Below are 27894 nucleotides of genomic sequence, written 5' to 3'. Positions count from 1 at the left end.
GTCGCCATATCGCTCAAAGAAAAGTTCAGGGATTTTTTCCTTGCCTGACTTTCATCACTGCAAAGTGATGAATATTCCGAAATGTGGTATTGACATCCCATCAGACACACCATTTTGTTTTGTAATCAAAGATGTTAAATATTTTCTATGAATTTTATATCAAAATTCCAGTGGTTTGCATATGAAATTTGGTCAGTTTATCAATAGCTCCCAAATTACCTGACCCAAAGAGAGGAAATCTATGCCGAATTGTGGCATTAAAGCTATTGCAAAATAAAGTGGTGTGTCTGATGGATGTCAGTGCCAAAATTCGGCATATGTTTAATCTCACTAGTTCAGTTTGACAGCTATTGAAAATTTTGACCAGATTTCATATGCAAACCTTTGAAACTTCAATAAAAAAATTCATATAAAATTTTTGTGAGTATGTTGCAGCCATAATATGGCATATATTTGGAATGATAAGGTCAAATGGTTTGGAAGCTATTGAAAATAACAGACTGTCCACCTCCAAGAAAAATACTTGTAAAATAATGAGCATCTACTATTGTAAAACTTCTCATTAAAACAGTGCAAAATAAATAAAAATGTTTAGAGACATGAGAAAATGTTTCATTGTACTTTATTTTATTTTTTGCTAAGCATTTAGTCCTGGGTTTGATCTAAAATTTTCTCCATCTCCTGCACTTGTTCATTTTTTGACGGTGCCTAACAGACCCCATCCGCGCGCATGTCTGTCGAATATCCAACCTAAAACTAACTTCACCGCAGTTGTTGAAGTCCCAGTCCGAGGGTGGTCAGGACGGCGTGATCCTGCTGTCTTAAATAACACAATGTCTGGGCATTCCTGTGATTCGTGTAATGTAAAGATTTAGAGAATAGTTTGAGACGGTTTAGTAATCCATTAGAATAGTGGTATTTTTATTTATTTTTACCAATTAACTTTATTGTACATTTTTTATTTACAGAAATTCACATTCAGTTGCACAATAAAGAAACAATTGCAAATATCAAACACAAATATAAGACCAAACAACAATTATAGTAGAATAGCAGTAGTGAATATAAATCCAATAATTTAACTCGCGATGTTGGCCACATAGAGGAAGTGACGTAATGTTTGCGCACGCGCACAGACCGATCGGGTAGCTGTTGGAGGTCGGTAGAGCTGGCGCTTCGCGGAAACTTCTGCTCCTCTACTCGCCTGAAGCCTCGATACAAAACGTCATATCGCCACAAAGATCAAAGAGAATTCGGTGTCGAAGGAGCGGCTGTTCTCGCGGTGTGGTCGTCCTCCCGCCGCTTACTGACTTGTTTTCTCGGTGTTTCTCTGGATCATTCAGCGACATGGAGACGAGCAGAGGGACGTTCACCGAGACGGAGCGGCGTTTATGGACAGAAACCGCCCTTACTGTCCTTCTCTGTCTGGAAGCAGGTACATGTAACCTCTGTTTCGGTTTGGTTAGCTTCCCGGCTAACTTAGTTTCCTGGTTTAACACCTGGTTAGCCTAGTGCTGAACTTACTGTTAGCTTCCAACAGTTAGCTAGAGAACTTCCCAATTGCAGGAGGAAATTGTTCTATCAAACTTCATGCTGGGACTTCTCCTCGATTTTTACTAAAAAGAGGAGTCAGGCAGGGATGCCCTATTTCCCCTTATTTATTCCTCCTCTGCACCCAGCTCCTCACTGACTCTATAAAACTCAGCTCACTAAAAGGTATTTCAATAGCAGACCACACAGTCACTATCAGCCAACTAGCTGATGATACCACCCTCTTTCTAAAAGATCATTCTCAGGTACCGTTAGCCATTAATCTGATTAATAATTTTTCCGTTGCATCTGGACTCTGTTTAAACATAAAAAAATGTGAATTGTTTGCTCTTAAACACTGCGACGTCCTCTCTATCTGTAATATTCCAGTGAAAGAGTCCATTACCTACCTAGGAATTACTTTCTCTAAAGATAAAAAAGCCAGATGCCAATTAAATTTTGACCCAATTATTAATAAAACACAGACAAAGCTGAACCAGTGGCTCCAGAGAGATTTATCATTGAGAGGCAGAGTTTTGCTAACTAAAGCTGAGGGAATCTCTCGCCTAACGTACGCAGCTTTATCCCTCAATGTTGACAAAAAAGTCCTGAAAACCATTGACAAAATTCTATTTAACTTTATTTGGAGGAACAAAAATCATTACATTAAAAAAACTGTTGTAATGAACACTTATGATAAGGGTGGTCTTAACTTTCTAGACTTTTGCACATTAAATAATACATTTAAAATTAATTGGCTAAGATATTTTATGAAGAATCCAACTTCAATCTGGAATTTCATACCAAATTACACTTTCTCCAAATTAGGAGGCATAAACTTTCTTTTATTCTGTAACTATAATGTACAAAAGATCCCAATTAAGCTTTCTTCCTTCCATAAACAAATGTTACTTTCCTGGTCACTCATCTACAAACACAATTTTTCTCCTCACAGATACTACATATGGAACAATAAAGACATTACTTATAGACATAAATCTTTATTTTATCCATCATGGTTTAATCAAAACATCCTTTTGGTTCATCAGCTGTTTAATTCAAACGGAGCTTTAATGTCACATGAAGAATTCTGCTTCAAATACTCCATCAAAATACCAAAAACCGAATTTAACTTTGTTTTGAAAGCAATTCCTAAATGTATTATTACATTATTCAAAAGTTCATCATTGCAAAGTCCAACTTTATTGCCAATTGATCCGACTAAAATAGAAATAGGCCAAATTTGTTTTTCTTCTTCACGTAACACAAATCGCCGTATACGCTCACTCTTCCAGAAGGATGTTGTCTCCATTCCTTACGTAGTTTCTTTTTGGAATAATTTAGTTTATCATTTAGAATGGAAAAAGATTTGGAATTTACCAGCAAAATACTTTTTAACCAATAAAGTGAAAGAAATCTCATTCAAACTAATCCATAATTTCTATCCAACCAAACTATATCTACAAAGGTTCAAGGAAGATATTGATGTTACTTGCTCTTTTTGTCAAGAATACCCTGAAGATACTGTACATTTATTTTGGTCATGTCCCTTTTCCACCACTCTCTGGTCTAAAGTTTGTCATTTCATTTCTGCCCACATTGACCCTGACTTCCGCCTGTACTTAGAAAATATTATGTTTGGCATCACCCACTGTCCATCTCATAAAAAAGAACAGTTGTACCTCATTAATCTTTTGTTGTTTTTATGCAAATGGCACATTCATAAATCAAAAGTAACGAATCATACCCCTCATTTCTCAGTCTTTATTAATGAGTTCAAACAATACATTAAGACAATAAGAAACTCTGATAATAAGAACGCCATCAAAACATTAGATCTGTGTATTAGTTTCAATCTTTATGCATAAAATGTATAAACCCCCTGGCTTGTTTCTTCGTTGTTCAATGTTGAACATTATTTTGTATTGATTTTTTACATTCAATAAAGTTTGAAAAAAAAAAAAAAAAAAAAAAAAAAAAAAAAAAAAAAAAAGAGAACTTCCCAATTTGTTCCCTGGTTAACGGCCAAATTTGCCTTTTTCCGTAGAATTTTACAGGCTGGTCACAATACAACCGATGACTGTATCTGAGACCTGGACTGAGTTACTCCTCCCCCTGGCGTTCCAAACAGGAAATGGCTCATAGAAGCCAAAATCCCATAGAATTCTTTTTTTTTTTTTACATCTTCTTGACGGTCCTCAATTATTTTTCTTGATTATATTTTTCATTACAAGTTATTTAAATTTTAAACCGACCAATCAAATGCCTCCATTAAAGCATGTGGTGCCAGCTGGCCCCCCACATGATTGACAGATTCTCCTGAGCCACTTTCAGTGGAAGGGGTGTGAACTTCAAACGAGATTGCTGACAGTTGTTGCCATAGAAACATTGACTCAGACTCAACTCAGACCAATCACTGTCATCTGCCACCAACATGGCGACTCGAAACTGTGGAAAAATGGCGACCAAATTGACTTCATCTGGCTGGAGCTAGAAGTAAGGCATTTTCTGTGGCTGACACCACACCCACTCTGTCCAGTTCTGTTATACTGTCAGTGGTTACAATCCAGGGTGAACTGGAGTACAAACAGGAAATCCAGTGTGTCTCACAGTTGTTGGATGTAAACCCAGAAGAGCTCAGACCGCCCGGATCTTGTGTTTGAGAACTGTTGGGAGAACTCTGAGGAACATGGGTGCAGGTCTGACTGACAAACTGAGACGGATCCTGGTCAGACCTTTCTGAACTGAAACAGAAGAAGTCTTGGTGAACAGAAGCTGCTGGAGTTTTGTGATCCTGAAAAACCATAAGAACAGCAGGTTTTTTTCCTGGTGGGAACATCTGTGTGTCAGAGCTGTCTTAGAACCGATCTAAAAGGACTCTCCTCCTCCTCCAGTTGGATGCGCAGTGATGCCCCCTCAGAACGTCAGTGTTAATGACCTCCAGCTGACGTGGGCGCCAGGCTCCAGAGACGGGGGTGTCTTGTACACGGTTGAGTATCGGAGGTGAGGTCTTTTGATGTGATGGATGTACAGATCCTGCAGACTTTCAGGAGCTTCATTAGATCAACTCCAATCATTTTATTTTTGTCTGATCTGGAAGTGAATCACTTCACGTGAATGTTGTCTTTTTCCGTAGATTTGACAACAACACCTGGCAGCAGGTGCCTGCGTGCGTGGACACGCCCGACACTTCTTGTGACTTTTCCTCAGCCGCAGCCAACGCCACCCAGGGCTGCATTGGGCTGCGCGTGCGTTCCCAGGAGCGCGGCGTGTCGTCGGCTGCGGTTCCGGCCTGCAGCGTATACGGTAACCGAAATGAGGCGCCACAGATGTTTCTCCTCTGTTCTCTGTTCCTGATCAATGCACCTTCAGAAACCGTCATGTTTTATACTAAAGGTGGGCGGAGTCATTGAGGTGTGACTGACAGCAAGGCGCTTTGGCAAAAAGGAAAGAAAATGGAAACGATAAACAGTAACTAAACTTCATATTTCTCATTCCACAAAACAATTCTCCAAAGTTTGGGGACACAGACCTTCCAGAAAGTTCCTCTTGTGAAAGGATCAGAACATCTGTCCAGAAGTTTAGTGTCTTTCATTGATCCACGTTTGTCCAAGAGTCTTTAACTGACTGTTGCATCATGACCTCTGACCTGGACTGACTCCACTGAAGTCTGACCTTCTTCTGCTTCTTTCATGGGTTCTGCATGAGTCCTTCTGTTGTTCTTGGACTCCTGGAAGGTTCTCCTCCGATGGGATGGATCCTTCTGTGGTTCTCTGGGTCTATAAGCTGCAGAAATATCTGTGGGAGCTTTTCAAACCCAAACATGTTAGAGATGTTTGTTCTTAAGGTGGTTCAGAGGTTTTGTTGGAGGTCATTCTTCTGCTTCAGTGTCAGACAGATAAAGTCCAGATTTCACGACGTCGATCAGGCGCAGTGGGAGAAAGTACATTGATTTTGACGTCCAGGTGATGATGCCCTGAAGTTCTTAAAGGCTTGTTGTTGTTTGTTTCTCCAGGAAGCCGCTGTTCTCCAGAGGTCTCTTTGACTGCAGCACCCGGCATCATGACTGTCCGTCTGAGCAGGAACCACCATCTGGGTAGGGAGTACGCCGACAATGCTCAACACCGGATCTACTTTGGAAAAGAAGGAGAGGAGCTGAATGTAAGAAAGCAAAAGTTGAATAATCGTTCAGGAGCTTTAGAGACGCTGCGAAGCACCGAGACGTCAGTCTCCTCACGGAAGGACGAGTTCTGACACGTGTCTGCTGATGTCACTTCCTGCTTGTGTCCTCACATTAATCTCCTACAGATCCAGTCTCTAATCGACAGTGTTTCCAGAAAACGAGCAGGAAATGTTCAGAAGTGCTGGATGTTGATGTCATCTGCTCTTGGTTTGGTAGGAGGATGAGGACACGCCCTCCTCTAAAACCTTCAGCGGTTTGGAGGTGGGGCAGATCTACTGTGCAAAGGTGGAGTTCTTTCTGTACGGGAAACCCATCGGGGTGCCGAGCTGTGTCCGCTGTGAGCTCATCCCAGCACAGAGTAAGTCCGGTCCAGTTTTAAGACGGGGCTAGAACCTCCTGAGAGTTTTCACTCCTAATAACAATAATGATAATACCTTTTATTTAAAAGCGCCTTTCAAGACACTCAAGGACACTGTACAGATTCAAAAGTAAATATATAATATGTTATTATTGTATGTATATAAGATATAAGTTGAGATAATGAAAATCAGATAACAGAAGATGAAAAATTGTGTTGTGGAAAAGCACATTTGAACAGGTTTTGGTTTTGAGTGTGGATTTAAAAATTGAAAAGGAGTCAATGTTACAGAGGTCAGAGGTCAGCGGGAGAGACTTCCAGAGTTGGGGACCCGTGCGGCTGAAGGCACAGCTCCGCATGGTGACCAAACGGGCCGGAGGGACGGAAAGCTGAAGTGAGGAAGACTGGAGGGAGTGTTAAAATGGAGGAGATTAGAAAGATGGGAGGGAGCAGGTGATGGAGGACTTTGACCGTGTGGAGAAGGAGTTTGAACTGAATCCTGAAAGCTGCTGGAGAACGGGAGTGACGTGATGGAAGGAAGGAGTTCTGATGATGATGCAGCAGCTGAACTCTGGACCAACTGAGGTTTATGAGGAGTTTTCTTGGGAAGACCAGAAAGAAGTGCACTGCAGTAGTCGATGCGAGAAGTGACCAGACTATGAACTAAAATGGAGGTGGAGGGGCGGAGACGATTAATATTGCGTTGATGAAAGGAGGCAGACCAGAGTAATGCTGTTGATGTGAGATTGGAAGGATAATGTAATGTCAAGGATGACACCGACTTTTTACCTGAGGGAGGGGTAAACTGTAGAGGAATCAATGGAAAGTGAAACTTTGTAAAGGATGGATTTGGAGCCTACAAGGATAAATTGGGTTTTATTGCTGTTAAGTTTGAAGTAGTTTAAGGTGAACCAGGTTTTTATTTCAGACAGGCAAGAAGAGAAGAGTTGGGTTAACTGGACAGATAGAGATGAGTGTCATCCGCGAAACATTGAAAATCAATGTTGAATTTCCAAAATATATTGCCAAGGATTAGGAGGTAGGTAATGAAGAGGAGGGGACCGAGAACATAACCTTGAGGAACACCAGAGAAAATTAGTCTGTTTCCCTTTCGGCTTTTCCATCAGGGGTCGCCACAGCGAACGAGTCGCATGGTAAACTTGGCAATGTTTTACGCCGGATGCCCTTCCTGACGCAACCCTCTCAAAGCAACCGGGCTTGGGACCGGCACAGAAGTAGAGAAGGGAACAGGGAGCAGCCCAGAGTCGAACCCTGGGTTCACAGTTGGAAGGTGCTGCAAACCAGCACGAGCTAAACCGGCTCACCAGAGAAAATGAGTGAGGGTTGAAATTTAGAGGATTTCAGTTGGATAAACTGAGTGTGGCTTGAGAAGTAAGATTCAAACCAGCGGAGGGGGCTGGACCTGATACCGAGAGCTGAAAGTCTGAAGGAGGATCGAGAAATGTTGTCAAATGCCGCTCAAGTCAAGGAGGATGAGGATGGTGATGAGTCCAGAACCAGCTGCTAGAAGGTCATTAGTGATTTTTATTAGGGGCGTTTCAGTGCAATGAAGGGAGCGAAAACCGGTTTGAAAGGGTTCAAAGAGATCATTTTGATCGAGATGATGGTAAAGTTGGCAGGCGGCTATTTCTTTAATTATTTTGGAGGTTAAAAATGGGACGGAGATTATTAAAGGAACTTTTTAGGATTGGTTTGACAGCAGCAGTCTATGATTTCACTGAGGACTGGATAATGGCAGAAATAAAGGAAGAAGAGAAGGGAGGCAGGATTTAACCAGGGATGCTGGGAGGAGATTGAGCAGACATGTCGATGGTTATGACTTATGGATGAGGCGGGAAGAAAATTTCTCTGGGATCGAGGATCAGAAAAAGAGATGGAGATGCTAATGTGTTGAATTTTCTGCTTAAAGATCGACTGAAGAGACTGAAAACCTTTTGGGACAGAGGTCTCATGTTCCTGCTTCCAGTCCCTCGTACTCACAGGTTTATCGCACAGAAACACATTTTTTGACTCATGGGACTTTTCTGTTGGTTGTATGATCATTTAGAGACTCAGATCGAGAGTTTTTGTCCGCCCTCCCGGTCAGAGGAGATTCCTGTAACAGTGACTCCTGTGCAAAGTAAAACTAATTACTGGTTGTTCACAGGACTAACCCGAAGGCCGCTTTTATTCTTGCTGTGATCTGCAGAACATAAAGTCATTTGGGCTTTACTCTGTACTCTCCAGGTACTACAGAGAAGACCGTGAAGATTACCTCCTTGGTGGTGGGGGGCATCGTCCTCTTCATCGTTCCAATCATCTTCTACCTGCTTATCTTTCAGCGCAGAAAGATCAAGAAGCTGCTAAAGCCGTACGAGATCGTAATTGTGAGTATTTTATCAGAGGAAACAATGTTTTTAATAATAATAATAATACATTTTATTTAAAAGCGCCTATCAAAACACCCAAGGTCACTGTACAAAGTTAGAGGTAAAACACAATAAAATCACAAGTTAAAAACAATAAATAAATTGGATTCATTAGTAAAATCAGCTGACAGAAAATGAGAAACTGTGTTCCGGAAATGCAAGCTTAAACAGATAGGTTTTGAGTCTGGATTTAAAGATCGGAAAGGAGTCAGTGTTACGGAGGTCTGGGGGGAGAGAGTTCCAGAGTTGGGGAGCAGAGCGACTGAAGGCACGGCTCCCCATGGTGACCATACGGGCCGGAGGGACAGAGAGCTGAAGGGAGGAAGAAGACCGAAGAGAGCGAGAGGGAGTGTTAACATGGAGGAGATTAGAGAGATAGGAGGGAGCCAGGCTATGGGGGGCTTTGAAAGTGTAGAGAAGGAGCTTGAACTTAATCCTAAAGGCTACTGGAAGCCAGTGCAGCTGCTGGAGAACGGGAGTGATGTGATGGAAGGAGGGGGTTCTGGTGATGATGCGGGCAGCTGAATTCTGGACTAACTGAAGCTTATTTAGAGTTTTGTTGGGAAGACCATAGAGAAGAGCATTACAATAGTCGAGACGAGAAGTGACCAGACTATGAACTAAAATGGAGGCGGAGTGGATTGTGAGGGAGGGGCGGAGACGATTAATATTACGTAGATGAAAGTAGGCTGACCGAGTAATGCTATTGATGTGGGATTGAAATGATAATGTACTGTCAAGGATGACACCCAGACTCTTTACTTGAGGGGAGGGGAAAACTGGAGAGGAATCGATGGAAAGGTTAAAATTAGAAACTTTGGAAAGGGTGGATTTGGAACCTACGAGGAGTAATTCGGTTTTATCGCTGTTAAGTTTGAGGAAGTTTAGGGTGAACCAGGTTTTTATTTCAGACAGGAGAGGGAGGCAGGTGGAATAGAAGAGTTGGGTTTACTGGACAGATAGAGCTGAGTGTCATCCGCCAAACAATGAAAATCAATATTGAATTTACGGAATATATTGCCAAGGGGTAGCAGGTAGGTAATGAAGAGGAGGGGACCGAGAACAGAACCTTGAGGAACACCAGATGAAATGAGTGAGGGTTGGGATTTGAAAGAATTCAGTTGAATAAACTGAGTGCGGCTTGAAAAATAAGAATGAAACCAGCGGAGGGGGGTGGACTCGATACCGAGGGCTGAAAGTCTGTGGAGGAGGATGGAGTGAGATATGGTGTCAAATGCTGCGCTCAAGTCGAGGAGGATGAGGATGGTGAAGAGTCCAGAATCAGCTGCAAGGAGAAGGTCATTGGTGATTTTTAGTAGGGCAGTTTCTGTGCTATGAAGGGGACGGAAACCAGATTGAAAGGGTTCAAAAAGATCATTTTGGGTGAGATGATGGGAAAGTTGGGAGGCGACTATTTTTTCAAGAATTTTTGAAATGAAGGGGAGGTTAGAAATAGGACGAAGATTGTGAAAGGAATTGGGGTCTGAGGTTTTTTTAGGATGGGTCTGACAGCAGCGATCTTGAGGAGTGAGGGGACAATACCTGATGTCAATGAGGAGTGGATAATGGCACAAATGAAAGGAAGAAGAGAAGGAAGGCAGGATTTAACCACGGATGTTGGAAGGGGATCTAGCAAACATGTGGATGGTTTGGACTTATGGATGAGGCGGGAAATTTCACTGGGATCAGGGAGGAAAAAGGAAGTGAATATATGAGTTACAGAAAATGAGTCAGACGGGGTGGGAGGAGAGGTGGAGGAATGGAGATGCTGATGGATATCTAGAATTTTCTGGTTAAAGAATAACTGAAGAGAATTACAGTGCTCATCTGAATAAAAATGAGGGGGAAAACTGTTACGGGGTTGAAAGACATTATCCATTAAAGAAAACAGAATTTTGGAATTTCCCTTATTTACATCAATCAGTTCAGTGAAGTAGTTCGTTTTAGTGATAGAAACCAAGTCCTTGTATTGTATAAACTGTTCATTGTAGATTTCCCTGTGAGCGGGTGAGCCAGTTTTTTTGCAGAGCCGTTCCAACTGGCGGCATTTGGCTTTCATTTTATGGAGTTCAGGGGTGAACCAGGGGGAAGATTTAACAAATAAAACAGACCGGGTTTTTACAGGAGCGAAATTGTTAAGAACATCTAAAAGGCAGTTATTATAAAAAGAAACCAGATCATCAGGGTTGGACGAGTTTGGGAAAGGAATGCGCTCTAATTGAGAAGAAAACAGATCCACATTTATATTCTTAATGTTTCGGAAGGAGATGAGGCGAGTGGGTTTGATCTCAGATAAAATCAAGGGGATGCTAAAAGAAACAAGATGGTGATCAGTCATAGCAAGATCATCTGTGGAACAGTTAGAGGGGGTTAACCCAGAGCAGCAGACCAGGTCCAGAATGTGTCCCTTAGCATGGGTAGGCAGCTGAACATGTTGACAAAAACCAAGACTGTCCAGGCATGAGCAGAAGTCTCTGGTGAGGGGGAGGTGGTTGTTATCAAAATGCATGTTAAAATCACCCATACACATAACATTAGGAGTGAGAGACGATAGGTGAGTTAGCAGAGTTCCAAAATGCTCCAGAAAGTCCCTGTTTGGTTTTGGGGGGCGGTAAACCACTGCTATTACAGTTGGTGTGGGTCCAGGCAGCATGAAGGCAGTTCACTCAATGGAGCTGAATGAGGGGAGCGGAACCGGGAGGACTTTCCACGTCTCGCGATATATCACCGCGAGACCGCCTCCGCGGCCATGGCAACGAGGCTGACAGAGGTAAACAAAGCCGGGCGGGGTGGAGTCATTGAGAGAGGAAAAGTCATTCTGTTGCTGCCAAGTTTCCGTAACGCAGAGAAAGTCCAACTTACGATCCACAATTAGATCCTGGATCAGCTGACCCTTGTTAGAGAGGGAGCGGATGTTGATGAGGCCAAAGTTGATGGTTCTGATGACCTGGCGCGGCGCCGAAGAAGTCGAGTTCGCAGGTCCGGGGAGGCTGGAAAGCACTCCGTGGTCCACAGAACGTCCGGTGTTACGTCGAGGACGCCGGGTAGAGGAGGAGAGGAAGCGGACAAGATTGGACGAGGCTTGGTAGTGCCGGTGCGTGCCACGGTGGATGTACCTCCGGCGTGGCGGGAGCAGGGGGTCCGTGCGGGCGTAGAGCAGAGGAGCAGGAGCTGTAGGCAGCCAGCGGAGACGGAGGAGTTCCGACGCTGAGTACTGGATGAGCCCGGCCGTGGGGCGGTGGAAAAGCCAGAGGAGGATCCAGGTTAGAGCCGACCAGATGTAGAGTTTGCACGTGAGCATAGCTGACAGGAGAAGGCCCGGGACTGCAGACTGAAAAACGTAACTCCTAGCTAGCCAAGCCCCAGGTTGGAGGAGTGGCGTAGTGGAAGTTATCGGTTATTGAGGTGTGCAGTGAGAAGTAGATAATCAAAGTAGTGGACACAGTGACGTTCGTTCTCTGTTTTCACAGTCCAAAATCTGTCGTAGCAGAATTGTTTAGAAAAGCGAGGAGTTAGAGTTAAAGTTACCGGATTTTTATCCGTCATTTTATGACTAATGAGAGAGATTGGAAATGAGTGAAGAACCTCCTCAGAAACACTGAAGTTCTCTGGATGGCTCCTAACCCCTCTCATCCTCCTGTCGGGGTTTCAGGTGCTTTCATGTCTGTGGTGAAGAGGAGGGTTTGGAGACTGATTTCCCAGAAGAGCTTCACAGAAATTTGAATCAAGGCGTATAAAGATTTAGTCAGGGGTGAAGATCGTGACCAGTCTACTGTCAGAAAAACTATCCCGGTAGCATCTCTGCAGACGTTTGTTCTTCCATTTGCTTTTGTTTCAGTCTAAAGGGCTGAAATCCTCAGTAAGGAAACTGAAATCTACTTTTAAGGAAGTTCCGTTGTTGCTCAGTCAGCCTCAAAGCTTCCTTCTTTATCAGCTGAATGATTTCACACATGAGATGATATTCAGGATTTATCTACGAGTTTGGTTAAAGCGGACCTCATTGGTCGGACAAGAACCGTCTGAAGACCTGGTCTCAGTAGTCGTCTTGGTTCACTGGTGGGGTTTCTGACCGGACCAGCTGTGTGGAGGTAACAGACAGCTGGTCTTTGAGAGACGGGGAAACGGCTGCTGTTGAAATTCTAAATATATTTGAGGAATCGGTGACTACAGCGTTCTGTGGTTTATGGCAGGAGGTCCATAAATCACTCCATAGGTGAAGTCTGCAAAGTGGGATTACAGACATTTGAATGCAGTAAACGCCTCACTAAACACTTTCTCCACTTTTCTCAGACAGACGGGAACATTTTCACTCTTTAAGTTCAAACCTTCAGAGGAAAATCCGTCAAGGATCATAGAAGAAAACAAAGATCTGATCGCGATCAGAGTTGTGAAGATAAACTGAACAGAACTGAAATGGTTGAAGAGTTGTGGAAAGAACGTTATCCTGTTGAGCTGCAGCTCCTCTGACTATTGAGGGGGGTCCACCTGTGTTCAGTTCTGATGCAGTATCTGAAAACCAAACTTGTTTAGACCAGACTGGGATCTTAGTTGTTCAGCTTCTTAGTTCTCGTCTTCTTCCTACAGCTGTGTCCAGATGGTCCCACGCTGAATGGACTCCATGACCTCCTCCTCTTCCCCTCTGAGGAGCCCTGTGATGTGGTCTCCAGCGTGGTTCCTGCAGCCTCCTCCGCTCTGAGTTGAGCCTCTGAAGATGGTTCTTCTCTTGGGTCTTAACGGAGGAGATCCTGGGGCAAGGGCAGGCTCCCTCTGTTCTCCCCCTTTGTTCAGCTTTTCTGGATTGGGGTTTTTGTCCCACAAAATATCTCCAGAACTCAGGAACAGTTCGGCTTTTTTAAGCACTACATGTAAATGTTAGCGACGACGTTAAGGATTCTTCTGTGCTGTAAGTGCTGCCCTGATGTTCCTGCCTCTGAATGCGTTTGTCCATAGGGGGAGTGTTGCTGGAGCTGATTTTTTTACCCTGGTGATGAGTTTTGGTGCTCATTAGGGGTAGAACTTTGTTCTGGTTATGCCTTAGTCTCTCAGGGAACGTCAGTTTTTCTGCTGCAGACAAAGGTGCTCATCAACAGCAGAGTCGGCGTCATCAGTCCATCTTCTGCAGGTCTGCTGGACCTTCTGTGCCAATATTTTTATTTGTTTTTTGTTTTATTAATTATAAAACAGGTGATTTTCTGACTTGTTTTGTGATTTTGGAGTAAAAACCAACATTTAGAGGTTTAAGATGATCTGGGGATTTTTATCAACGTGACCTTTGGATGATGATAATATTTTAGTTTAGACGTATGATTTAAAAAGAAAAAAAAATAGAAATACCAGAAAGGTAGTGAGAAGAATACATAGCCTTAACCCCCCACACACACACATTTAACTACACACTTACAGTCGTGGCCAAAAGTTTTGAGAATGACATATTAGTTTTCACAAAGTCTGCTGCTAAACTGCTTTTAGATCTCTGTTTCTGTGTAAATATAATCCAAGCCTTTCATCCATTTCAAAGACTTTTATCCACAATTACATGACATTTCTGCAGAAAGTCTGTGTTTGCAGTGTTGGCCCTTCTTTTTCAGGACCTCTGCAGTCCGACTGGACATGCTGTCAATCAACTTCTGGTTCAAATCCTGACTGACAGCGGCCCACTCTTTCAGAATCACTTCTTGATATTTGTCAGAATTAGTGGGTTTTTGTTTGTCCACCTGCCTCTGGAGGATTGACCACACGCTCTCAATGGGATTCAGATCTGGGGAGTTTCCAGGCCATGGACCCAAAACGTTAACGTTTAGTCCTCACTTTAGCCTTATGGCCCGGTGCTCCGTGGTTTTCTGGAAAATGCATTGTTGGTCACCAAACTGTTGTTGGAAGAAGTTGCTGTTGGAGGGTGTTTGGTACCATTCTGTATTCATGGTTGGGGTTTTTGGGCTAAATAGTGAGTGAGCCCCCTCCCTGGATGAGAAGCAACCCCACACATGAAGGGTTTCAGGATGCTTTACTGTTGGCATGACACAAACAATCAGAAAGAGAATCTGACTCTGCCCCAGTCCTCATCAGTCCATCCACTGTACTCTCTGCAGAAGATCAATCTGTCCCTGATGTTTATTTGGAGAGAAGTGGCTTCTTTGCTGCCCTTCCTGACACCAGGCCATCTTCCAAAAGCCTCACTGTGATGCAGACGCGTTACACCTGCCTGCTGCCTTTCCTGAGCAGCTCTGCACTTGTGGACCTCTGATCTTGCATCCTCTTTAGGAGACCATCCTGGCACATACTGGACTTTCTTGGACGCCCTGTAGCATCTTTAACAAGAACTGAACCTCTGTCCTTGAAGTTCTTGGTCCTATAAATTATTTATTTAGTTACAATCTTAAATGCCACAATATCCTCACCTGTGAAGCCATTTTATAACGCAATGATGGCTGCATGTGTTTCTTTGCAGGTCACCATGGTTACCGCTGGAAGAACAATGATTTCAAACATCACCCTCCTTTTAACATGTCAAGTCTGCCATTGTAACCCAACTAACCGGACATGATCTTCAGCCTTGTGCTCGTCAACATTCTGACCTGAGTTAATGAGACGAATGACTGAAATGATCCTGCAGCTCCTTCAATGACCCTAACCCTTCATAACATTCTGGAGTTTATGCAAACCGCTATTATAAAAACGTAAGCAGCAACTTTTCCAGTTTCCAATATTTGTCATTCTGAAAACTTTTGGCCGCGACTGTAGATGCACACATTGAAAAATCCAACACATTAAAGCTTATTCCCGGAGAGCCCCCCCCCCCCCCCCCACACACACACACACCAATCAAATGAATATGAATATTTACAGATTCCTTTGATTTCTAAACGTTCATCAATAATCATATGTAATATTTCTGCTTTCATGAGACTCCATAAACACAGAACATTCCAATGATGCAGTTCAATCAGGTGGAGAGACTTTAGAAGAAAGAAGTTTAAAGACAAATGTGCTCTCAGTGAACAGCCTTCATCCTCCTCTTCATCAGCTGCTTCGCTCTTTTAGAACATTTTTCTGAATATTTGCTGACATCTTCAAAACCGGCTTTCCCTGTCCTAAATGACAGAAAGCTGAAGTACATTCAGAGTCTTCAGCTGCAGTTCCTGTTCTGAACCTCAGACCCACTGACTGTCCGCTTAGACCGGGTTAGACGTCAGACACGTCGCCACAGTCCATCCGGTCTGGTCACCTAAGAAACTTCAACACCAAAATGTCTCTCTGTTAAAGATCAGCATTTATTAGAAAATAAATAATAGAAATAATATTGGATGGAACTGCAAGGTCTGATGGGAAAAAATCTTTAACTTGTTTCAGTGAGGGTCTGTTGGTTTACTGGGATCTGTAAAAGCCGATCATTAGCAGAATTATTTCCATTTTATTACAGGCTTCAATTTTTACAACAAACTTGTGTGTGTCAGCGTAATGCATGTGTTTGTGTGACTGGAGAGGAATTAGCAGAAGTTCCGTTGTTGCTCAGTCAGCCTCAAAGCTTCCTTCTTTATCAGCTGAAGCATTTCACACATGAGATGATATTCAGGATTTATCTACGAGTTTGGTTAAAGCGGACCTCATTGGTCGGACAATTTTCTCAATAGTAAACTTTTTACTTTGATCTAACTTAATTATTTGCTTCAGTTAAGATAAATCTATATATATATATATATATATATATATATATATACATATATATATATACATACATATATATGTATGTATTTGTATACATATATGTGTGTATATATATATATATACATGTGTATATTTATATATATATACATTTGTATGTGTATATATATATACATACAAATGTATATATATATATATATATATATATATATATATATATACATTTGTATGTGTATATATATATATATATATATACATTTGTATGTGTATATATATATATACATACAAATGTATATATATATATATATATATATATATATATATATACATGCATCGCAATGTAATTGGAAATGAGATAGAAACTGATGTGTTTACTTTGTCCGTTATTTTTCTCAAAGTCAGCTTTATTCTCAAATATGCTGCATATATAAGACATACAAAACAGATGAAATTACTTTCCTCTCCCCCCACAGTGCAAGCAGTTTATAAAATAAAATAGATAAAACAGTAATAATAAGAATAACAGCAATCTAAACAGTGCAAGCAGAATCTCTTTCTTTCTTGATGATGCAGCCGTGTTACTTTTTTGATGGACGTATGGTCTTCATATGTCATCATTAAAATCTCAGACTCCGTCTCACTGAAGTATAGCCTCTTTTTTTTTCACCACGCGTCTCCATGGTGACTCTGGAAATCTGCGATCCATTGAGAATGTCTTTATGTACCTGCTGTGCACGTGCATTAACCCAGGGTTACCAAGTGGAGCGTAATCACACCAACTCATATCCGGTCTTTTGGAACCGACATACCCAGAGTAAACAAGTTCAGGAGGATTTCAGCCAGAGTTGAGGCTTAAAGTCAGGGTAGTTTAAACATGATTCCTGGAATAAACCCCTAGTTTATGGCAGGAGGTACGTTCCATAAATCCCCCCATAAGTGAAGTCTGCAAAGTGGGATTACAGACATTTGAATGCAGTAAACGCCTCACTAAACACTTTCTCCACTTTTCTCAGACGGGAACATTTTCACTCTTTAGTTTAACTCTCAAAGTTCAAACTTTCAGAGGAAAATCCGCCCAGGATCATAGAAGAAAAAAAAAGATCTGAGTTTCTTAGTGTGTTGTGTGCATTTGTGTTTGTTTGTGTTGGTGTGTGTCTCAGTGTAATTGAGTTTCTGAGTGTGTTGTGTGCATTTGTGTTCATGTGTCATTCTGGTCAAAGTGAGCAACATGACCTTATACAGTAAAAGGTTCTCAGCGGGTCTAAAATACCCGACCCCGTTGAGCCCTCTCCCAAAAGCCCCTCCCCCGGTGTGAATGGTGACCCCGTCTCACAGGCCGGAGCACAATATGAGGATTGTGGCTGCACTTTGGTTCTGGAACCAAACAAAGGCGCTTTCTCTGAGAATGGCTCAGGTTTATGGCCCTGTTCTGGCAGCTGGCCCCACTTCCTCTCTGATCTGCTTTTACTCTGATGACCCCTGACCCCTTGGGGTCATTAGACAGGCCCCAAATGGTCCGACTGGCTGCCAGCCCATCTCACATGGCTTGTTTTCCAATCAAATCACTATATTTAACAGGGCCAACGAGCTGACGGCCAAGTCCAAGTGGACATCTGTTTGAAAATATTCCTCGCAATTATTTCACGCAGAAGTTTGCCCCTCCCCCTAACCCTGTGGGCCTCACTTTAGTCCTTTGTTTGTTGCGATTTGTTTTCAGCAGAGCCCACCCATTTTCATCGCTAATGGATAAATACATATGGAAAATGGTTTTTAGGGGGGTCAGAGTTTGTTTTTGTCAAGGAGACAGGCACCCAGCAGCTCAAAGCAAACCCAGCGAGAGCTCTTTGATTCATCGCGAAAGAGCTTCTGACAGTCCTCATGATGCTCTCCTAGAGCGGTCAGACTGTAAAATACCTGAACTCATGCTGTTGTTAAAACTAGGAGAGGCCCTCCAAAAGATAATCCATACTTTGGTTTACAAACATTACTTTTACAGAAGTGCTATTCTACTGGTTTACACTTATGTTCTTCTACAAGCCAGGGTCTCAACACCACCGACTGAATATATCTCCCAACTGGTCTGGACCTTCTTGGCACATTCCTAGCAGACGTTTCTGCAGAGAAGGAGGTCTACACATCTCTGCAGCCTGGCTTCAGATGAGAGGTAGAAAATAAAAAGAACAACTTTAGAGTCCTTTTATTCTTCTAACCCTTGTGCTATCTTAGATGACCCCCCCCCCCTTCCTTTGACGTGTTCTTCCTACCATGACAAAGGTGGAAAGATTTCATGTAATCCATGGACACCAGTGAAGATCACAAATCATTGAAGAGAAAAGGTTCAGAGCACTGTCTAAACCAGGGGTGTCAAACTCATTTTGGTTGGGGGGCCACATTCAACCCGTCTGATCTCAAGTGGGCCGGACCAGTAGCAAAAAAGCAAAACAACAGCTTTATTCTGTTTTTTTTACCCAATTGGAAAACATGCCTTAACCAACATGGTAGCCTTATCATGTCTTATTACACATTCATTCACAGAGGCCAATGGATCTTAAATAAAATTAATTTCACTTAAAAAAAATATTGTTTTATTCAATTTTATACAGACTGAATATTTATGGCCCGCAGCAGCAGTCACTGACTGCAAGGACCATATTGTTTTCGCAGTTGGAACGACGACTTCGCCGCCTTTCAGCGAGAATTTGACCCCCGCCGCATGCTCGAAAAGTCACCAAAATGGGCACACACCTGGGATAAATTGCAAATGAATTTTCCACAAAGTCAACGTCACCTCCCCGAAGACGATGACATCCCGGCCAGCGATCCCGTCAAAAAAATGAATGGGCCGAAAATCGCGTATGGGGCCGAACAAAATGTACTTCAAAATACAGCCGCGAAACCAAGACACACGTGTCGGGGATATCCCAAAGATGTTTTGAAATCATTACGGGACGGCCACACGACCTACGGCTTGGCGGCCATTTTGTGGCGAACTCTGAGAATTGGCGATTTTCGTGTTTTCCCACAATATGGGGAAAAGACACTTTTGTTTGAACGATTTTCACGCAATTGCACACACTTGCTGCCAGCTCCAGTCTACAAACACCCCAGAAGTGTCGTTGACCTTTGACCTTGGGAAAAGGCCGCCATCTGGAATTTTCTCAAAAAAGCACCTTTAGCACCAGATACAAACGAAAACTCGTCGTTGGAATTTTCATCAATCGTCTCGTAACTTTTCGGGCACCAACGGCCAGCTACTCTGGACAAAATGTTGGAATTAGAAGTTGTAGATTTTGAACGGCGTGCGCGTGGCGAGCTAGCAACCGTTGCCATCTTGGCTAGCTCGCACATTTTTCATCGGAATGTCGTGAAGAGGAAATATGCGATTCCTTGGCCCGCGCTGAACAAAACGATGCTACGCACGACAAGATCGATAAAGGAATGTGGCCGTGGTAAGCAAAAAACCGTCGCAAAAAAATGTGCCGACTCGGCAAAAACGAAAAAATTCGGAACTTTTTTTTCCAGAATCGACTAACGAAACCAATATACCCTTGTCCGCGATATCCAAAGGACGTTTTGAAATCATTACGGGATGGTGACACGACCTACGGTTTGGCGGCCATTTTGTGCCAAAATCTGCCATTTTGCGTTTTTCGCGTTTTTACACAATATGGAAAAATGAACTTTTTTTCGAGCGATTTTCACGAAATTTGACTCACATGTTGCTAGAGCAAGTCCACAACTACCTCTGGAGTTTCGTCCACCTTTGACCTCGGGAAAAGGCCGCCATCTTGAATTTTCTATAAAAAACGCCTTTACCCCTGGATTCAATCGTAAACTTGTCGTTGGAATTTTCCGCGATCGTCTCGAAACTTTTTGGGCATCAACGGCAAGCTACTGTGAAAAAAATGTTGCAATCAGAAGTTGTAGATTTTGAACGGCGTCCGCGTGGCGAGCTCGCAAAGTCGCGCACTGCTATTCCTCATACCTTATTATGGCCCGCAGCAGCAGTCACTGACTGCAAGGACCATATTGTTTTCGCAGTTGGAACGACGACTTCGCCGCCTTTCAGCGAGAATTTGACCCCCGCCGCATGCTCGAAAAGTCACCAAAATGGGCACACACCTGGGATAAATTGCAAATGAATTTTCCACAAAGTCAACGTCACCCCCCCGAAGACGATGACATCCCGGCCAGCGATCCCGTCAAAAAAATGAATGGGCCGAAAATCGCGTATGGGGCCGAACAAAATGTACTTCAAAATACAGCCGCGAAACCAAGACACACGTGTCGGGGATATCCCAAAGATGTTTTGAAATCATTACGGGACGGCCACACGACCTACGGCTTGGCGGCCATTTTGTGGCAAACTCTGAGAATTGGCGATTTTCGTGTTTTCCCACAATATGGGGAAAAGACACTTTTGTTTGAACGATTTTCACGCAATTGCACACACTTGCTGCCAGCTCCAGTCTACAAACACCCCAGAAGTGTCGTTGACCTTTGACCTTGGGAAAAGGCCGCCATCTGGAATTTTCTCAAAAAAGCACCTTTAGCACCAGATACAAACGAAAACTCGTCGTTGGAATTTTCATCAATCGTCTCGTAACTTTTCGGGCACCAACGGCCAGCTACTCTGGACAAAATGTTGGAATTAGAAGTTGTAGATTTTGAACGGCGTGCGCGTGGCGAGCTAGCAACCGTTGCCATCTTGGCTAGCTCGCACATTTTTCATCGGAATGTCGTGAAGAGGAAATATGCGATTCCTTGGCCCGCGCTGAACAAAACGATGCTACGCACGACAAGATCGATAAAGGAATGTGGCCGTGGTAAGCAAAAAACCGTCGCAAAAAAATGTGCCGACTCGGCAAAAACGAAAAAATTCGGAACTTTTTTTTCCAGAATCGACTAACGAAACCAATATACCCTTGTCCGCGATATCCAAAGGACGTTTTGAAATCATTACGGGATGGTGACACGACCTACGGTTTGGCGGCCATTTTGTGCCAAAATCTGCCATTTTGCGTTTTTCGCGTTTTTACACAATATGGAAAAATGAACTTTTTTTCGAGCGATTTTCACGAAATTTGACTCACATGTTGCTAGAGCAAGTCCACAACTACCTCTGGAGTTTCGTCCACCTTTGACCTCGGGAAAAGGCCGCCATCTTGAATTTTCTATAAAAAACGCCTTTACCCCTGGATTCAATCGTAAACTTGTCGTTGGAATTTTCCGCGATCGTCTCAAAACTTTTTGGGCATCAACGGCAAGCTACTGTGAAAAAAATGTTGCAATCAGAAGTTGTAGATTTTGAACGGCGTCCGCGTGGCGAGCTCGCAAAGTCGCGCACTGCTATTCCTCATACCTTATTATGGCCCGCAGCAGCAGTCACTGACTGCAAGGACCATATTGTTTTCGCAGTTGGAACGACGACTTCGCCGCCTTTCAGCGAGAATTTGACCCCCGCCGCATGCTCGAAAAGTCACCAAAATGGGCACACACCTGGGATAAATTGCAAATGAATTTTCCACAAAGTCAACGTCACCTCCCCGAAGACGATGACATCCCGGCCAGCGATCCCGTCAAAAAAATGAATGGGCCGAAAATCGCGTATTGGGCCGAACAAAATGTACTTCAAAATACAGCCGCGAAACCAAGACACACGTGTCGGGGATATCCCAAAGATGTTTTGAAATCATTACGGGACGGCCACACGACCTACGGCTTGGCGGCCATTTTGTGGCGAACTCTGAGAATTGGCGATTTTCGTGTTTTCCCACAATATGGGGAAAAGACACTTTTGTTTGAACGATTTTCACGCAATTGCACACACTTGCTGCCAGCTCCAGTCTACAAACACCCCAGAAGTGTCGTTGACCTTTGACCTTGGGAAAAGGCCGCCATCTGGAATTTTCTCAAAAAAGCACCTTTAGCACCAGATACAAACGAAAACTCGTCGTTGGAATTTTCATCAATCGTCTCGTAACTTTTCGGGCACCAACGGCCAGCTACTCTGGACAAAATGTTGGAATTAGAAGTTGTAGATTTTGAACGGCGTGCGCGTGGCGAGCTAGCAACCGTTGCCATCTTGGCTAGCTCGCACATTTTTCATCGGAATGTCGTGAAGAGGAAATATGCGATTCCTTGGCCCGCGCTGAACAAAACGATGCTACGCACGACAAGATCGATAAAGGAATGTGGCCGTGGTAAGCAAAAAACCGTCGCAAAAAAATGTGCCGACTCGGCAAAAACGAAAAAATTCGGAACTTTTTTTTCCAGAATCGACTAACGAAACCAATATACCCTTGTCCGCGATATCCAAAGGACGTTTTGAAATCATTACGGGATGGTGACACGACCTACGGTTTGGCGGCCATTTTGTGCCAAAATCTGCCATTTTGCGTTTTTCGCGTTTTTACACAATATGGAAAAATGAACTTTTTTTCGAGCGATTTTCACGAAATTTGACTCACATGTTGCTAGAGCAAGTCCACAACTACCTCTGGAGTTTCGTCCACCTTTGACCTCGGGAAAAGGCCGCCATCTTGAATTTTCTATAAAAAACGCCTTTACCCCTGGATTCAATCGTAAACTTGTCGTTGGAATTTTCCGCGATCGTCTCGAAACTTTTTGGGCATCAACGGCAAGCTACTGTGAAAAAAATGTTGCAATCAGAAGTTGTAGATTTTGAACGGCGTCCGCGTGGCGAGCTCGCAAAGTCGCGCACTGCTATTCCTCATACCTTATTATGGCCCGCAGCAGCAGTCACTGACTGCAAGGACCATATTGTTTTCGCAGTTGGAACGACGACTTCGCCGCCTTTCAGCGAGAATTTGACCCCCGCCGCATGCTCGAAAAGTCACCAAAATGGGCACACACCTGGGATAAATTGCAAATGAATTTTCCACAAAGTCAACGTCACCTCCCCGAAGACGATGACATCCCGGCCAGCGATCCCGTCAAAAAAATGAATGGGCCGAAAATCGCGTATGGGGCCGAACAAAATGTACTTCAAAATACAGCCGCGAAACCAAGACACACGTGTCGGGGATATCCCAAAGATGTTTTAAAATCATTACGGGACGGCCACACGACCTACGGCTTGGCGGTCATTTTGTGGCGAACTCTGAGAATTGGCGATTTTCGTGTTTTCCCACAATATGGGGAAAAGACACTTTTGTTTGAACGATTTTCACGCAATTGCACACACTTGCTGCCAGCTCCAGTCTACAAACACCCCAGAAGTGTCGTTGACCTTTGACCTTGGGAAAAGGCCGCCATCTGGAATTTTCTCAAAAAAGCACCTTTAGCACCAGATACAAACGAAAACTCGTCGTTGGAATTTTCATCAATCGTCTCGTAACTTTTCGGGCACCAACGGCCAGCTACTCTGGACAAAATGTTGGAATTAGAAGTTGTAGATTTTGAACGGCGTGCGCGTGGCGAGCTAGCAACCGTTGCCATCTTGGCTAGCTCGCACATTTTTCATCGGAATGTCGTGAAGAGGAAATATGCGATTCCTTGGCCCGCGCTGAACAAAACGATGCTACGCACGACAAGATCGATAAAGGAATGTGGCCGTGGTAAGCAAAAAACCGTCGCAAAAAAATGTGCCGACTCGGCAAAAACGAAAAAATTCGGAACTTTTTTTTCCAGAATCGACTAACGAAACCAATATACCCTTGTCCGCGATATCCAAAGGACGTTTTGAAATCATTACGGGATGGTGACACGACCTACGGTTTGGCGGCCATTTTGTGCCAAAATCTGCCATTTTGCGTTTTTCGCGTTTTTACACAATATGGAAAAATGAACTTTTTTTCGAGCGATTTTCACGAAATTTGACTCACATGTTGCTAGAGCAAGTCCACAACTACCTCTGGAGTTTCGTCCACCTTTGACCTCGGGAAAAGGCCGCCATCTTGAATTTTCTATAAAAAACGCCTTTACCCCTGGATTCAATCGTAAACTTGTCGTTGGAATTTTCCGCGATCGTCTCGAAACTTTTTGGGCATCAACGGCAAGCTACTGTGAAAAAAATGTTGCAATCAGAAGTTGTAGATTTTGAACAGCGTCCGCGTGGCGAGCTCGCAAAGTCGCGCACTGCTATTCCTCATACCTTATTATGGCCCGCAGCAGCAGTCACTGACTGCAAGGACCATATTGTTTTCGCAGTTGGAACGACGACTTCGCCGCCTTTCAGCGAGAATTTGACCCCCGCCGCATGCTCGAAAAGTCACCAAAATGGGCACACACCTGGGATAAATTGCAAATGAATTTTCCACAAAGTCAACGTCACCCCCCCGAAGACGATGACATCCCGGCCAGCGATCCCGTCAAAAAAATGAATGGGCTGAAAATCGCGTATGGGGCCAAACAAAATGTACTTCAAAATACAGCCGCGAAACCAAGACACACGTGTCGGGGATATCCCAAAGATGTTTTGAAATCATTACGGGACGGCCACACGACCTACGGCTTGGCGGCCATTTTGTGGCGAACTCTGAGAATTGGCGATTTTCGTGTTTTCCCACAATATGGGGAAAAGACACTTTTGTTTGAACGATTTTCACGCAATTGCACACACTTGCTGCCAGCTCCAGTCTACAAACACCCCAGAAGTGTCGTTGACCTTTGACCTTGGGAAAAGGCCGCCATCTGGAATTTTCTCAAAAAAGCACCTTTAGCACCAGATACAAACGAAAACTCGTCGTTGGAATTTTCATCAATCGTCTCGTAACTTTTCGGGCACCAACGGCCAGCTACTCTGGACAAAATGTTGGAATTAGAAGTTGTAGATTTTGAACGGCGTGCGCGTGGCGAGCTAGCAACCGTTGCCATCTTGGCTAGCTCGCACATTTTTCATCGGAATGTCGTGAAGAGGAAATATGCGATTCCTTGGCCCGCGCTGAACAAAACGATGCTACGCACGACAAGATCGATAAAGGAATGTGGCCGTGGTAAGCAAAAAACCGTCGCAAAAAAATGTGCCGACTCTGCAAAAACGATAAAATTCGGAACTTTTTTTTCCAGAATCGACTAACGAAACCAATAACCAACGTTGGGCATCAATGGCAGGCTACTGTGGAAAAAATATTGGAATTAGAAGTTGTAGATTTTGAATGGCGTGCGCGTGGCAAGCTAGCAAAGTGGCACACTGTTATAACTCCTATGTTTTTCAAAGGACTACTGTGAAATTTGAATGCATGCAATGATGCCTGAAACTGCATACATTGAAAAACACTGGATATGGACATATAAGGAATGTGGGCGTGGTTAGCATAAAACCGCTGTTGCTAACGACGACAAAAAGTTTACTTTTACCGATATGTCCGAAACTGACGTCAATCTGTTCGTCCTCTTGAGGGGACCAAAACATAACATGGTTGCTATGGAGATAAAAACAACAGAAAAGCCGCCATTTTGAAAAAGTGTTTTTTATTTGCTAACTTATAACGTATAGCTCTCACCAATAGAGGAATGTGTTTTTCTGAGTCAGTTGATGATGCTGCTCGCTATGCTAGCACTTTTAGCCACATTAGCATAGCTAGCAGAGTTAGCATTATTAGCATTTTAGGTAATGTGTTTTTCTGAGTCAGTTAATGATGCTGATTACTATGCTAGCATTTTAGCCATATTAGCATAGTTAGCATAATTCGAATTTTGAACAATGTGTTTTTCAGAGAGAGTTGATGATGCTGATCGCAATGCTAGCACTTTAAGCCACATTAGCATAGCTAGCATAGTTAGCATAATTAGCAAATGCAGCCTTGACTAGCTTTTAATTTGTAGGCTGGTAGGGCGGTGAGGTAGGCGTTGGTGAGTAGAGTTGGGCGTGGAAGGCGGGTTGCGTCTGCGGGCCATACAACGCCGCTTGCGGCTTTAATTTAAATCTGAAACTGAAGCAATCCTGATAATAAATTCAAAAGGGGCTACAGACAAAATGAAACATCTTCCTAAAATGTAAACTTCCAAACAATGACAAAATTACACTAAATTAAACTTGCAAACATTTGTGAACATAAGACTTTGGAGTTAACCTCCTTTCTCTCCTGAAACTTCACCAGACGGAAATGAATGACCGTAAATGTGTTTCTGTGCAGAAACTGTCCAGCACAGTAACTAGAGAGCTGACTATGTCATCAGCTGTTGTTGTGTCCATCAACTCCAGAAACTCCACTGTGACGTCTCTTCATCACCTCTAATAAATATGCACAGCTGTACATATCTGTGATGTTGGTGCTTTCATCAATAGTGCCTGAAAATACAATAAATGACTGGATTCCTTCATATGGCTGCCCATGTTTCCTCAGAGATGTTGGATCTGATCGTAATTCTTGACAGACTCATGTTTAAGGTCGACTGCTTTTTGGGAACAAGACTTCTGCAGCCTTCAGCATTTTTCAATAAGTTCACCATCAGAAAATGGTTTGGATGTTTGCTCCAACTTGTTTGCAATAATAATAACTTTCACTGCTGCATCACTGACGTCACGGCTGCAGTAAATCCAGATGGTTATTTATCGGTCCAGCTAATAGTTGCTAAATCTTTCTTTTTCTTAACTGCAAATGGTGAAACTTTTCTTTGTGGAGAGTCTCATAGTGGTGCTGAATGTTATATTCTTGGAGAACCTGTTGATGACATACCAAGCATGCAGGTTTGCATTCAGCTCCGTGAACAAATGAAACGCTTTCCATTTTCCTGGAAAGCTCAGCACTTCACTTCAACCTTTTTTTCTTCTTGACAACATTTTGGTCATTGTTGTGTCACTACTGATCATCCTTTAGTGATGAAGCTCACAGGGAACCAAACTACTGCCTACCCAGACACAGAGCTGTTAGGTTTCGCTTTTGGCACATGCAGTTATGTTGTTTCACCTGTTAAGTTTTCCCTTTGCTCCCCCTAGTGGCGGAATTGCGCATTTCGGTTATTTCTTTAGAAAATCGTTACTCGCCACAGGTATGGACTAGAAACTTGCTTTCTTTTTTAAACATCCTTATGATTTTTACTCTTCATGTGTGGGCCGGACTAAACCACCTGGCGGGCCGGATACAGCACACTGGCCGTATGTTTGACACCCCTGGTCTAGTGGGTCTAGATGACCCAACTACCAATGTTAAAGTGCCAAGGATAGCACAAGGGTTAATTTGAGCCTTTAAGGCCAAATCCTGTCACGTTTGAAGATGGAGCATATTCATTCAGAAAATCCTGACAAATGAGCAGAAGAGTCAGTTCACATTGAAGTGGGAAGGCGACATTTAACGTCCCGCTCCCATCATCTCTTTTCAAAGTCTTTCCAGTCGTCATTATGTCTGATGATGCCGTATTTAGTCCAAATCTAAAATCATGAGTCCTTTTCTAGGACATAGTTTCTGAAGTGGCAGGAGTTCATTCGAAATTCACCTCTGAGTTGTAGGCGGGTCTGCTAGCAAGGGAGTAAGCTGACTTCCCATGATCCCTTTGTGTACGCTCTCTCCCATTACCTAAAAAATGGCAGCAATATTAGAGCTATCCAGCTGGTAAAGTTTGATCCTGAAAACAAAGACGTTCATAGATCCATTTGTCTGCAGGTGGACGATCAGAAAGGGGCGGAGCTTGGAGCTTTTGGACTGCCAACTGTAGTGGTTTCATAACAACTACAAGGTTCTTCAAATGACATTTTTTCGTCTGCCATCATTTGAACAAAGAAATACTCAGATACGCAGTTCTAAAACGTTTCTTTACATATGTCCTAC

The 27894-nt window shown here is 43.3% G+C and overlaps 1 protein-coding gene across 4 annotated transcripts; it reads left to right on the top strand.

Annotated features, from left to right (window-relative positions):
- The first annotated feature begins 65 nt into the window (after positions 1-65).
- ifngr2 (interferon gamma receptor 2) lies at positions 66-27894 on the top strand. Of its 4 annotated transcripts, XR_013652476.1 has the most exons (9): positions 66-1435; positions 4425-4533; positions 4667-4836; positions 5546-5691; positions 5930-6071; positions 8319-8458; positions 14949-15177; positions 18200-18326; positions 27730-27894. XR_013652476.1 is itself a non-coding variant. In XM_078939009.1 (7 exons), exons 1-7 carry the CDS (start codon positions 1348-1350, stop codon positions 15042-15044), a joined length of 891 nt encoding a protein of 296 aa, XP_078795135.1. In that variant the 5' UTR covers positions 66-1347; the 3' UTR covers positions 15045-15188. The 4 variants fall into 4 exon arrangements, 2 of the variants coding, with proteins under 2 accessions (XP_078795135.1, NP_001347710.1); XR_013652477.1 differs by lacking the exon at positions 27730-27894 and having other exon boundaries at positions 18204-18410; XM_078939009.1 differs by lacking the exons at positions 18200-18326; positions 27730-27894 and having other exon boundaries at positions 14949-15188.

This window comes from Oryzias latipes, chromosome 21, assembly GCF_053564925.1.
Source record: "Oryzias latipes strain Hd-rR chromosome 21, Olatipes_Hd-rR_3.1".
Taxonomy (NCBI): domain Eukaryota; kingdom Metazoa; phylum Chordata; class Actinopteri; order Beloniformes; family Adrianichthyidae; genus Oryzias; species Oryzias latipes.
The sequence above is the reverse complement of the archived record's forward strand: the minus strand, read 5'-3'. Positions and strand labels throughout refer to the sequence as shown.

Excerpts from the sequence above, each read along its gene's own strand:
- ifngr2 (NM_001360781.1), top strand. The coding sequence starts at position 1,348 with ATGGAGACGAGCAGAGGGACGTTCACCGAGACGGAGCGGCGTTTATGG. Across the intron at positions 1,436-4,424 it reads CCTTCTCTGTCTGGAAGCAG|TTGGATGCGCAGTGATGCCC; the intron begins GTACATGTAACC and ends CTCCTCCTCCAG. Across the intron at positions 4,837-5,545 it reads TCCGGCCTGCAGCGTATACG|GAAGCCGCTGTTCTCCAGAG; the intron begins GTAACCGAAATG and ends TTGTTTCTCCAG.